This window comes from Medicago sativa, chromosome 5 (genome assembly GCF_051527215.1).
Source record: "Medicago sativa cultivar Bolivia chromosome 5, Bolivia_mono, whole genome shotgun sequence".
NCBI classification, from domain to species: Eukaryota; Viridiplantae; Streptophyta; class Magnoliopsida; order Fabales; family Fabaceae; genus Medicago; species Medicago sativa.
The window spans coordinates 1328296-1341389 of record NC_140753.1 but is presented as its reverse complement, the minus strand read 5'-3'; the positions used below and the strand labels follow the sequence as shown (position 1 = coordinate 1341389).

The 13094-nt window shown below is 34.7% G+C and overlaps 1 protein-coding gene across 3 annotated transcripts; it reads left to right on the top strand.

The window, feature by feature from the left end:
- Window positions 1–1795: 1795 nt before the first annotated feature.
- LOC146918943 (protein NETWORKED 1A-like) lies at window positions 1796–9585 on the top strand. 3 transcript variants are annotated; one of them, XM_085712185.1, is made up of 5 exons: window positions 1796–1846; window positions 2544–2633; window positions 2749–2961; window positions 4280–8136; window positions 8266–9585. In XM_085712185.1, exons 3-5 carry the CDS (start codon window positions 2859–2861, stop codon window positions 9289–9291), a joined length of 4986 nt encoding a protein of 1661 aa, XP_085568311.1. In that variant the 5' UTR covers window positions 1796–1846; window positions 2544–2633; window positions 2749–2858; the 3' UTR covers window positions 9292–9585. The 3 variants fall into 3 exon arrangements, with proteins under 3 accessions (XP_085568311.1, XP_085568310.1, XP_085568309.1); XM_085712184.1 differs by having other exon boundaries at window positions 1796–2052; XM_085712183.1 differs by having other exon boundaries at window positions 1796–2089.
- Window positions 9586–13094: the final 3509 nt, after the last annotated feature.

Sequence of the window (13094 nt, the reverse complement as noted above, 5' to 3'; positions counted from 1 at the left end):
CACCATTGTACCGACCTTAGACCAATTAAGATTGATACAAGTGGTTAAATATTTTACTCACCCGCTGAGAATTAGGCTCAAATTCGTTTCTTTGCGAAATTGCAATTGCTAGGTCATGCTTAATAAATTTGATGGTTTTCTCTAAGCTTGCATGAATGTATTTCTCTTACACTATTTTTTTCTTATAAAAAACAAGTAATGACAAGTTTGGCACCACCAAGTCCACCGCCCAAGTGACCCGTCACCATAAGTATTTTCCATTTTGGTTAACTTGCTATTATGAATCATAAATTATATATATATATAGTGGGGGCACCTTCTCTTTCTTCTAACCAAACACTTTGACTAATGGCTATCATCATGCATGTTTCATATACTATTACAGTCAATAATCCAACGCCCATAACACGGAAGCATAAATGTATTTCAGCAATTAATATATGAAATTAAAAATGTACTCCAGTATTTCATCACATAATCTCTCCAAGGCCATAGAACTATATGTATTGTAATAATGCTTTGTAGTTTGTAGTTTACAAAAGACAAATTGTTCCATCCCCCACTATTGCTTTCGGTTTAGCATCCCACTTTATTCCATTATTTTAATTCCATTTGCAAGTTGGGAATGAATAATATATAAAATATATAACTTCATAATTCAATTAAAAAATTTATAACCCTCCACATATTGTCAAAAAGGAAATTAGATGCTGAAGAGAAAGTCTATCATGGTCACAAATATAAATGTACAGTGTTTAGGCACACACACATAAAAATATTTTTTCTAATAATAAAAAAGAACTTGATAATAAAATGATTTAATCTTTTGAGAAAAAGGTTTTTAATGTGTGTGTGACCAAATACTATGCATTTATATTTGTGTCCATGTAAGAATGCCTCGATGCTGAAAGCTACAAATGATGGCTACCATATTGAACACAAGGAAAATAAAAACAAAGGTGGTGGTTGCTAGCTACAATTTTGTCAATATATCTAGAAGATGCTTTAAATAGTAGCTATAGCCTATAATTTATACTTTTTTTCTTGTAAAGAACACTCAATGATTGAAAATAACTATTTGTTTTCTAAGTAAAAATATAATAATCAAGATTTAACAACTCACGTTTGCATCTCATTAAACATAATAATCAACTTTTTTAAAAAATATGTTATCCATCGGGATGAAGATTAAAGAAACATTGGATTGGCGCAAATGTTATCAGTCAAGTTGGTAAGGAGTTGAGACATATCCGATAAGAATATGAATTCAACTCTATAGTTGTGATCTTTATGTTGGATTATCCGTGTTTTCTGAGTCTTAATGTTAACCTCTAATATTGGTGAGCCCTCGGACCCAAATGTAACAATTTTTTGCACAAAAAACTTAACTCTTAACAATTTCAAGCTACCTACCTATATGATGTGATGTAAGTAACAATTATGAAAGGAAAGACCACAAAAATATGATTAATACAAGTATATGAACGTTAAACCCAAGATTAAGTGAGTTGATTTAAACATAATGATGATTTTGGACCCTTGAATGTTGTTGAAATGGTGGAGTCTGGTTACTATGCATTCACACGCATCCCTTACTTAAAGGATACTGTAACGTAATTATTATACTAATAAAGTATTAATCTCTCTCTAAAACAATAGAATTATGAATTATTATTATTAATAAGGTAAGCAGAATAATTCATATATACTTTTCCGCGTTGTGTCTATGTCTGTTACAGTTGATGTGTCACAACCGACACTGTGCGATATATTGCTAATATCCCACTTCAAAGACAATGATACAAACGTTGCTACTCTTGTTTGTCTTGTTGATTGAGAAAATGGGGTAGGAAAAACCAACTTTTTTGTTTTGTTGAATCATCTGGTTCTTGGTGGTGATGATATCAATGTCAAATTTTATGATTGTGGGGTTTGGTTGATCATCCAGACTCATTCAAAGTTTCATACTTTTTGTGATTTTGTTGACACCCTTTTGCTTAATTTTGGTGATACTAGTTTGATCAGTGTTAAACTTCAAGTTCATTCACTTTGGCAAGTACTTGATCTCATATCTATTACAAGTTTGTAGGTTGGTTTTTGCTGAATTTATCAATTGTTTTTGCTCTTGATCACTGTTTTTTGTCATACATCTCTCTCTCTCTCTCTCTCTCTCTCTCTCTCTCTCTCTCTCTCTCTCTCAATCATTTTGCATAGGATTCTAATTCTACAAAAAAAATTGCTAGTTACACCTCCTTTTGTTTGATCATAGAAATTGCACTTGGGTGAGGACAATTTTCTCCATTATATTTAACTTTGTCCATACAAAAGTTAATCAGGATGAAAAATGTATTTTTTGGTTGTACTTGGATTTTGGAACCCTGCTTTGCAATTTATGATATAATTTTTCAACATGGTTGTGGATATTTATACCAAGTATTTGAAACTTTCTGCTATGATCATGCTCTTGTAGCTTAAAAAGTTTTTCTTTTAGGTACAAACAGCCTTAACTTTTTTTTTTTTTTTTTTCCAACTCTTCCATGCAGTCACCTTCGATATAGAATTTTCTGAAGTCTGAACATCTTAGACAAGAAGCTCCTAACTTTCATAATCTTGAGCTTTGACCAATTTGAAAGGTAATAATGCAGCATCAATGTTGGAAGAGTTTATAACTTTCTTATACATTAATATATGAGAGTAAAGTTGGATTTCTCATGAATTTGAAGCTGTTCGTTAAATGCACTATGTTAGGTACAAGATACGGCAAAACAGACCTGAAGAGTTTCAAATCAGAACAATACTAATATCAGGTTTTCGCCGAATCAAAACCACCTGTGCTGTTGTTGCATTCTGCTAGAGTTATGGCTACCTTGTCAGAATCTGAGTCCAGACGCTTATATTCTTGGTGGTGGGATAGCCACAATAGTCCAAAGAATTCAAAATGGCTTCTGGAAAATCTTACAGGTTTGAACTTTTTTTTTACTCTAGATGTATAATTCTACTATTGTGCTTGAAGAATCTGGATATTTTCTTGAACTTGTTACATACCTGCTTCATGATAAAAAAGCTGTTAGTTGTTAAATTATTCGCGGTAAATTAGCTGTCATAATAATGATACCAGAGTAAAATAAGTGCTGCATTTAAGTTTAAACTAACTTTCCACAACAAAACCTACCAAAATAATAACTTTCCACATAAAGTGACTACAGCTTAAAAGCCTTCTGTAAAATATTATTAAGGTAGCTTCGGCTAGAATGGAGAATTTGACACCATAATGGAGGTCCATACATCCTATACTCTATAAATATCAACTTGTGACGTATATTTATCCAAGTTTCACCAGATTTGTATAATTTGTTGCAACAAAATTCAGATAAATCATTTTGTTGGAGAAATAGGGTAGTTTCCTATGCACTTTCTGATTCTCTTCTCTAAAATGAGATTGTCTCTGCATTAGTCTATTAAATATTTTCACCAATGCCCTCATAGATTAGTGTACTGTCATAATATTAGTTCTGAAAATATTATTTTACCAAATTAGTCTCTCAAAAATATCACCAAATTTGTTCTTTTGCTAAACCACTTTAGTCGTTCATATGGACATATTGGCGACAAATGTATATCTTTAAAGGACTAATTCATTGAAACATTCTTTGGAGGTCAACTATGGTGAGTGGCGACGCTTCAATGTTTTAGTGACTTATTTAGAGATATAAATATTTATAGGTTTAATGTTGCGACATTCTATTATTTCGAAGACCAAGCCATGGATTTATTCGATCAGAATGTCATATCAAACTCTACTTTCTTGTTTGAGACTAGCGAAGAAATTGTTTGAGAGAAATTGTGATATATTTCATTGTAGAAAATATAGTTGAATCTCACTTTAGGTGTTCTGGACATAATAAGTTCGTTGTTTGGGTTATGCAGTAGACTCCACCTAATGAAATAAAACTTGCTTGTTGGTTATTTGTTGTTGTAATTTCCCTAGGATCCTAAAGCTTGTTGTTAATCTTTTTACCACACCTATTATCTATGGTGCATACTTTTAGCTATTACATATCTGGTGGATTTTTAAAGACTAAATGAATGCTGCCCTAACTCTGACAGATGCATCCCTGTATTCCCTAATATAATTTAGTAAATTTCACTGCAAAATGGCCATTCTATCTTGTAAATTCTTATAATTTGTGAAAGATACTATCAGTAAGGAAATTATAACTGATTTCTGTCCATGCCTCTATAGTTTAGTCCATTAAAATTTCATATTATGCTTATACAGATATAGACACTAAAGTCAAATCAATGATCAAGCTCATTGAAGAGGAAGCAGATTCATTTGCAAGGAGGGCAGAAATGTACTATAAGAAGCGGCCGGAACTCATGAAGTTAGTGGAGGAGTTCTACCGAGCATACCGTGCGTTAGCAGAGAGATACGATCATGCAATGGGGGAACTACGCCATGCACATAAAACAATGCCAGAAGCATTTCCCAACTCAGCATATTACATTCTAAATGATGATTCACCATGCGGTTCTTTAGGCCCTGATGCTGAATCACTCTCATCAGCCCGACCAATTCATCGATCAAAAAAGAATGAAAGGAGTTCAGAAAAATCTAATGGTGAAGTTCAAACCTTAAGGGAAGCCCTGGCCAAAATCCAGTCTGATAAGGATGCTCTCTTTCTTCAGTACCAGGAGAGTTTGGAGAAGTTATCCAAAATGGAAACAGATCTTAACAAGGCACAAAATAATGCTAGAGGCCTTGATGACCGAGCAAGTGAAGCTGAAATTCAAGTCGTAATATTGAAGGAATCTCTGATGCAGCTAAAAGCAGATAAGGATGCCGGTGAAGTTCGGTACAATCAGTGTCTAGAAACTATAGCTAGACTGGAGTCAATGTTATCTCAGAAGGATAACATTGAAGCCAAAAACCTAAACCTAAAGCAAGAACTTACCAGAGTGGTAGTTCAGAAGGATACTATTCTTCTTCAATATAAGCAATGTCTTGAAAAGATTCCAATGTTGGAGAACAAAATAAACCTTGCTGAGGAGAATTCCAGGATGCTTAATGATCAAATTGAAAGAACAGAGCTGGAAGTTGAAACATTGAGGAAAAATCTTTCTGAGGTGAATGAAGAGAGAGATTCTCTTTCTGTCCTTTACCATCACTGCCTGGAGAAAATATCTAAAATGGAGAATGAAATTCTGCATGTGCAAGAAAATGCCGAACAACTAAAAAAGAAAATTGAGAAAGAGGCAGAAAAACTGGAGATTTCTGAAAAACATCGTGGTATGTTGGAGAAATCAAACCGAAATCTTCAGTTAGAGGCTGAAAATTTAGTGCAGAGGATAGCATCGAAAGATCATGAGCTTCTAGAGAAGCATACTGAGATAGAGAGACTGCAAACTCTGATGCATGGGGAGCATTCTAACTTTATTCAAATTGAATCAGCTCTACAGACTCTGCAGAAGTTGTACTCTCAATCACAAAAGGAGCAAAGAAATCTTGCTTTGGAGCTTAAATATGGGCTTCGTCTGTTGAAGGACTTGGAACTTTCCAAACAAGATTTTAAGGAAGAGATGCAAGAGATTGTGGAAGAAAACAAGACTCTTCATGAACTTAACTTCTCTTCCACCTGGTCATTAAAAAAGCAGCAAATGGAAATCTCTAAGTTGAAGGAGATCAAAGAGAAACTTGAACGAGAGTTTCACATAAGCACTGAAGAAAGCAATGTCCTCAAGCATGAAACTCATCAAATAAAGGATGATATACAGTACTTGAATGAGAGATATCAGTCTATGCTTGAACAACTACAGAGTTTAGGTCTGAATCCCAATTCTTTTGCGGCATCTGTAAAAGATCTACAAAATGAGAACTTCATGCTAAAAGAAGACTGCAAAAAGGAGCACAGTGAGAAGGAAGCTCTTCGTGAAAAATCAAAAGAAGTTTTGATGGAAAATGCCTGTATGGAATTTTCTCTGTTAGGACTGAATGATGAGTTAGATGGATTGAGAGGAACAGTGAAGGAAATTCAACAGTTCTGCCAAGTTCTCCAAGAAGAAAAATCCATTCTTGCTGATGAGAAATCAACTCTGCTTTCACAGCTGCAAATTATCACTGAAAGTATGCAGAAGATATTGGAGAATAATACCTTGCTGGAAAAGTCCCTCTCTGATGCTAAAATTGAGTTTGAAGGTTTGAGAATTAAATCAGGTGATTTGGAAGACTGCTGCAAATTGCTAACTGATGAGAAAAACAATCTTCAAAATGAAAGAAGCATTCTAATATCTCAATTGGAGATTGTTGAAGCAAAACTAAGTAACCTTGAAAAGAAGGTTACAAAGTTGGAAGAAAAATATGCTGATGTGGAGAAAGACAAAGAAAGTGCAGTCAATCAAGTAGAAGAACTTTTTGCTTCAATTTTGGCACAAAAAAAGAATCATTCTAATCACAAACACTCAAGTGAAGCGCGACTGGCAAATTTGGAGAATCTAGTCCACGTACTACAGGAAGAACAGCGGTTGGGGAAGGTAGAATTCGAACAAGAACTTGACAGAGTTGTAAATGCTCAAGTCGAGATGTTCATTTTGCAAAATTGTATTGAAGAGTTGGAGCTGAAGAACTTTGTCTTGTTAACTGAATGTGAAAAACTCGTTGAGGCATCAAAATTTTCTGATAAAGTAATTTCGGAGCTGGAGAGCGAAAATCTTATGCAACTTATTGAAGAAGAGTTTTTGTTACATAGAATCAGAAAGTTTAAAATGGATATCCATAAAGTGTGTGGTGTTCTTCAGATTGATTCAGACGGAGGGTGTGACAATGAAATCAAGAAAGAAGAAATTCCAATATCGTGTATATTGGACAAAATTGAGAGCTTGGAAAGTTCTCTAGTGAAAAGTCAAGAGGAGAATCAGCAGCTGCTTGTAGAGAACTCTGTCCTCATAGGTTCACTTCAGCAGCATCAATCTGAGGGAGAAAAACTTAAGTCGGAGAAAAAGATCGTGGAGCAAGAGTTTGAGAACATGAGAGAGCAGAACGTAATCTTGCACAAAGATAAAGTTGAACTTCTAGAGGAGAACAGGCAACTGAGGATTGAAGTAGTAAATGGACTGGAAAAAGAAAATAGATCAAAGTCTACTTTGGCAGCTCTGCAGGCTGAGATGATAGAATTGCGGCAAACAAATCAAGTGTTTCAAGAAGAAAATGGTAAGATGCTTGACGAGAAAAAATCATTGTTTAGGAATGTTTCGGACCTCAAAGATGCAATGTCAACTGCTGAAGATGAGAACAGTGCAATGTTCCATGAGGTACTAGCTCTAAGCAACCTCAATTTGGTTTATGAGAGCTTTCTCACTGAGAACGTCGTTGAAAAAAGAGCACTTTGTGAACATCTTGGCAATCTTAGCCATTCGAACAATGACCTTAACCAAGAACTTGGAGTGTTCAGGAAGAATTTTGAGGTGAAAGAAGCAGAAAATGTTTATCTGAATGAGTCAACTGAGAGGATGGACAAAGAGCTGCTGGAAATGGAGAAAAGGCTGAAGGCTGCAGAGACGTCAAATGCAGAGTTTTCCAGACATATTGAGGAGCTGAAGATGGAACAAGAAGAATCAACAAAGATCAAAGAAAATCTAGACAGACAGATTCTTGAACAATCGGAAAATTGCATGAATCACAAAAAAGAAATTGAACACCTTAATGAAGCAAATGAAACATTACAGTCTGATATGAAAACACTGCTTCATGAAGTTGAACAACACAGGGTTAGGGAAGAAGCACTGGATTTAGAGTTGTTGAATAAAGAAAATGAGTTCAAACTTTGGGAGAATGAGGCTGCGGCATTTTATCATGATCTTCAGATGTCATCTATTTGTTTAGCACTGTTAGAAAGCAAGGTTACTGAGCTTACTGGAGTTTGCAAGAGACTCGATGATGAAAGTTCGGCAAAAAGCTTGGAGAATGAACACATGAGAGAAATAATCAGTTTACTGGAAAGTGAAATTGGAGAACTGAAGGGACAGTTGTCAGCATATGTTCCCATCGTTTCTTCTTTAAAAGAGGATTTTAATTCTCTAGAGCACATTTCCCGCCTTTGGACTAAAAGAAATTCTGCGGTAGGCAATGGAGCGCAAAAGGTAGCATTTTGTTTTAACTTTGATATTTGTACTTTTGTTTTTATTTCTTCCCTTTTTCTCTTTGCCAAATCAGCTTCACAATTTGCATATATTTTGTTCTTATACATGTATATGAATATTTTTGTCCAGGATGTAGTGATTGAGACCTGTCTTCGGAAACATAGCCATCAAAGTGCAAGAGAAAATGAAAGTGTGTTAATACCAGATGGAGTTTCAGATTTGCTGACATTGCAGACAAGGATCAGAGCAGTTGAAAAGATTATGATGGAAGAACTTAAAAGACGTGTCAAGCAGAAAAGTCTGACCACAGAATCGACTCCATATTCAAGTTTGGAAATTGCCACATATCCAAAAGTTGACAATAGAAAAAAGGAGATTGAACTTGTGGAAGAGAATGTATTTGACCGCAATTCATGGAGAAAAAAACCTAAAATAAGGTTATTAATGAAAGACATTCCACTTGATCGCAATGTGGATGATCAAAACTCCAAGTATTTGAAGCGAGAGCATAGAAGGACTAATGATCATGTGTTAGAGTTGTGCGAAAATAATGAGCATGAACCATTATCTGCGCCAACAGTGGACCATGCTATGATCTGCCATCGTTCAGATGATTCTGGAAGATATCTAAATTACTCCTCAGAATTGGACATAGAGAAGGAATTGGGCGTTGACAAGCTCGAGTTGTCGAAAAGTGTAAAAGAGAAAACTGAAGATGACAAGAGGAGGATCTTGGAGAGGCTTTCCTCGGATGGTCAGAAGTTAGCTATTCTTAAAATGGCTTTACAAGACTTGAAAAAGAAAACGGAAACAAAGAAGAAAAGCAAGCAAGGAAATGACATCGAATATGAAACTGTTAAAAGACATATAGAAGAAGTTGAGGAAGCTGTGATGCAACAAGTAAGTATAAATGATCAAATGGCAAAGAATGTTGAAGACGAAGCTTCGCCTTTAGATAGGGAGATTCCAAGAAGAGGTTCTGAACAAATAGGAAAGTTGCAGTTTGAGGTGCAGAACATCCAATACATATTGCTGAAATTGGCTGAGGAAAACAACAACAAAGGGAAAAATAGAATATCTCGAAAAACAGGTATATTGTTGAGAAGGAAATTGCGTGTTTGTGGATGTTCGGGGCCATCAACTAATGAGGATTGACTAAAAAGTATGTATGTTTTAAGTGCATTGTTTCATTTTGGATGCTTCTACAAACTAGTTTATCAATGTGCCTAATTTAGCTAGTAAAATTGGAGCTTTATTATCATAAGAAATAAGAGATTGCTTTACATTTGCCTGTATGCTTTAGCTTCCAAAAAATGTTACTGAGTGACTTATATATAGAAATACACTATAACAATCCATATAACTCTACCAGATGCTGGTTTGTAGTGTACTGTTGTGTTTTCCTTCTTTATGGAACATATACTAGGAGATATTTTTCTGTTGTTTTCAGTTTCAGTGACTTATGCTACCTATTAATTAGTAGGTCCAAAGTTGAAAATATAAAAATAACATTATTAATTTACTAACATCCAAACATTTTCCAATAAAAAACCAGAAAGCTTTCTTTCATTTTTGAAAATAATAACAAGAGTCAAATTTTAACACAGTAAGTTACCATGCAACTTGAGGGGTAACCTTGGCGCAACTGGTAAAGTTGTTGTCATGTGACTGGAAGGTCATGGGTTCAAGTCCTGGAAACAGCCTCTTGCGTAAAAAATAAAAAACAGGGTAAGGCTGCGTACAATACACCAAATGGTGGGACCCCTTCCCAGACCCTGCGTATGCGGGAGCTTTAGTTCACCGGGTTGCCCTTTTTTTTAAGTTACCATGCAACTTCCTTCAACCCTAGTTTCTCTTTTTTCTTTTCTTTTCAAATACATGACTTTACCAATAGCCTTAAAATCAAACCTTTCATGAATCCAGTTAACTCAGAAAAGAAACACAAGTTCTGTGATGGAGAGAACTTAAATTTCTGAGAGCGTAGATTTGAATCAAATCACACTTTGACCCCTTCATCTTTCAGACCTTGATGATCTAATGGTGTGGACAACTGATGTAAAAGTTGCCAACTTCTGCTCTTGGGAACCTACACCAGCAAAGATGATGGCATCAAATTCATTGAAAATATAGAAAGCAAGTATCTATGTTGCAAAGCAATATGTCTTAATGATAGTGATATCGGGTGAATTATTTTGTTTTCGAGATCACCTAAGATGAATGCAGGAACAAATGTGTAGAGGGATTGCCACATGTGCTGTGAAACAAGTAGTTAAGATTGCATTCAGTGAGTTTTCACACGTGGAAAGGCTTGAAGCTATAGTAGATGCGGAAAATGTTGGGTCTTAGAGAGTGCTGGAGAAAGCTGGTTTCCAAAAGGAAAAGCAGAGATATGATCATGTTTAGTGTTCTTTGTACTGATCTCTAACTCGGATTTATTTGGTCAGAAAATCCTTTATGGCATTTTAGTTTTCTTTACAAAATGTTCAATACGGCTGTATGATTTAAACTTATCACGTCAACATTGTAACAACCATGTAGACTTCATTAACATGGTGTTTAACGAAAAGTCAAAAAAATTACTATAATGTATTAATGTGCATGTTTTAAAACTTAAAGGACTAATCCGAAAATCAGGTAAAACTTAGAGGACCACATGTGCATTTTTGCCGGTATATGTTCCAAAAACATAGCATAAGGCACTGAAATATGATACTTTTATTGTTAACACAGTATAAGTCGCTGAAACAAGTGTTTTCCTGGTGCACTGTTTTCAGTTTCAGTGACTTATGCTATGTATTAATATCTCCTAGTATAGTAGGAGATATTACACTCAACACAAATGTTTCCAAGACTAACTGGAGTCTTGGAATATGATACTTTTACCATTAACACATAGCATAAGTCACTGAAATTGAAAACACTCCAATTACTTTATTGCACTATAAAAAAATCAAAATAACTACCTATCCGGAATCAGTAATTTTTCACAGAAAAGTTAAAGTTAATTGTGATCGGAGGTTGAAAAAAATACTAATTGCAAAAATAATGCATTGCTTTAATAATATACAGTTTAAATTTTTTTGGTAAAAATAATATATATTGAAGTCTCATATTGTCAAGGTTTTCTGTTAAATGTATACATCTATTTGCACCTTCTAGATTTTTGATAGAAGGTGTTTGTATCAAATTAGATAAAATCAGTCAAGTCAAGTCAACCATAAAATACAGAAACAGACATCAAGCTGCCTTAGAAACCTTTTCTTACTTGATCCAAACTCCAAGTATATTTAGATAAGATACCCTTCTTCCATGCAACTTCCTTTAACTCTACTTTGTCTTTTTTCAATTCCGTGATAGCCTAAAATCAATAAACACCATCAACACTTGTGTGCATCCAAATTAACTCAGAAAAGAAACAAGTGTTGTTCTGTGATGGAGGAAACTTTTATTTCTTCCAAACCAGGTGGCAATGAAAAGAGCATTGATTTGAACCAAATCGCACTCCGACCTTTTCATCTTTCTGACCTTGATGAGCTCCTGGTATGGAGAGCTGATGAAAAAGTGGCCAAGTTCTGCTCTTGGGAACCATACACCAGCAAAGAACAAGGCATCAACTTCATTGAAAATATACCAAACAAATTTCTATGGTGCAAAGCAATATGCCTTAATGATCGTGCTATTGGCCGTGTTTCTCTGAAATCAAGATCACCTCATGATAAAAGCAGGAACAAAACTACAGAACTTGCCTATGTTCTAGGATCTAAATATTGGGGTAAAGGAATTGCCACGTATGTTGTGAAACAAGTTGTCAAGGTTGCATTCAGTGAGTTGTCACACTTAGAAAGAGTTGAAGCTTTTGTTGATGTTGAAAATGTTGGGTCTCAAAGAGTGTTGGAGAAAGCTGGTTTCCAGAAGGAAGGAATTCTTAGGAAGTATTTGTTCATGAAAGGAAAAAGTAGAGATATGATCATATTCAGTGTTCTTTCTAATGATCTCCAACTATGATTTATTTGTTTGGAAATCCTTTATGGTATTTCAGATTCTTTTAGTGCTCTATCTGAAATATCCAAACATAACCTCAAGCTAGAGGATTATAGAACATGCTCAATCAAGAGGCAACCGTCGAATCTGTATTAGATATAATAGTTAACTACAATAATTAGTTATAGTAGTTAGTTTAGTTACATTAGTTAGTTGTTCTCATCGATTGTATAAGTAAGTCTTGTTGTAATATGGTATTTGGGAGAATAATTATTCTGCTACATTCTTTCTCAATCCTTTCAATCTTTTTTCCGCTCCATTTCTCAATGCTCCCTTCTTGATGTGTGGATGTTCAAAGTCACAAATTCTAGTGCCAAACTGTAACTAAGCCTAGTAGTCAATCTATATTGATTGGATTTGACTTTGTATCATAATCTTTAATATATATTTATGAATATATAATAAGACATTTTTTATTTGTTTTGTTTTGTTTCAAAATAATAAAGTCTATGGAATAATTAGTTTGTTGAATAGAACATCAAGTCTAACTTAATCATGAGACCTTGTTACATTATTCTAAAAGTATCCGTAGTCAAAAGCTTTACTATGAATTGGGATAATAGTAAGGCATAAAGACTATTATGTGAGTAGACCGATGAGAATATTATGGAATGATCTGCCATGAGAATACTACATGGTAAAAGTTATAAAAAGTGTCATAAGATATTCTAATTGAGATAGTGGTGCATTCCACACTTTGACCTGAAACCACTATGTACCTTAAATGTTGTAGTCGAGTGTTTTATCACAATTCAAACATTGTCTGTAACATGATGACTATAAAGTTGGTTGATGGGTACTCCATGAATAATGTTGAGAGACATGAGTGACCTAGATGGAATTTGCCCCTCCTACATAACAGTAGAAATGTCTACAGACCCAATATTGAACTGAACAAGGGTGACGTGCTATGTCTT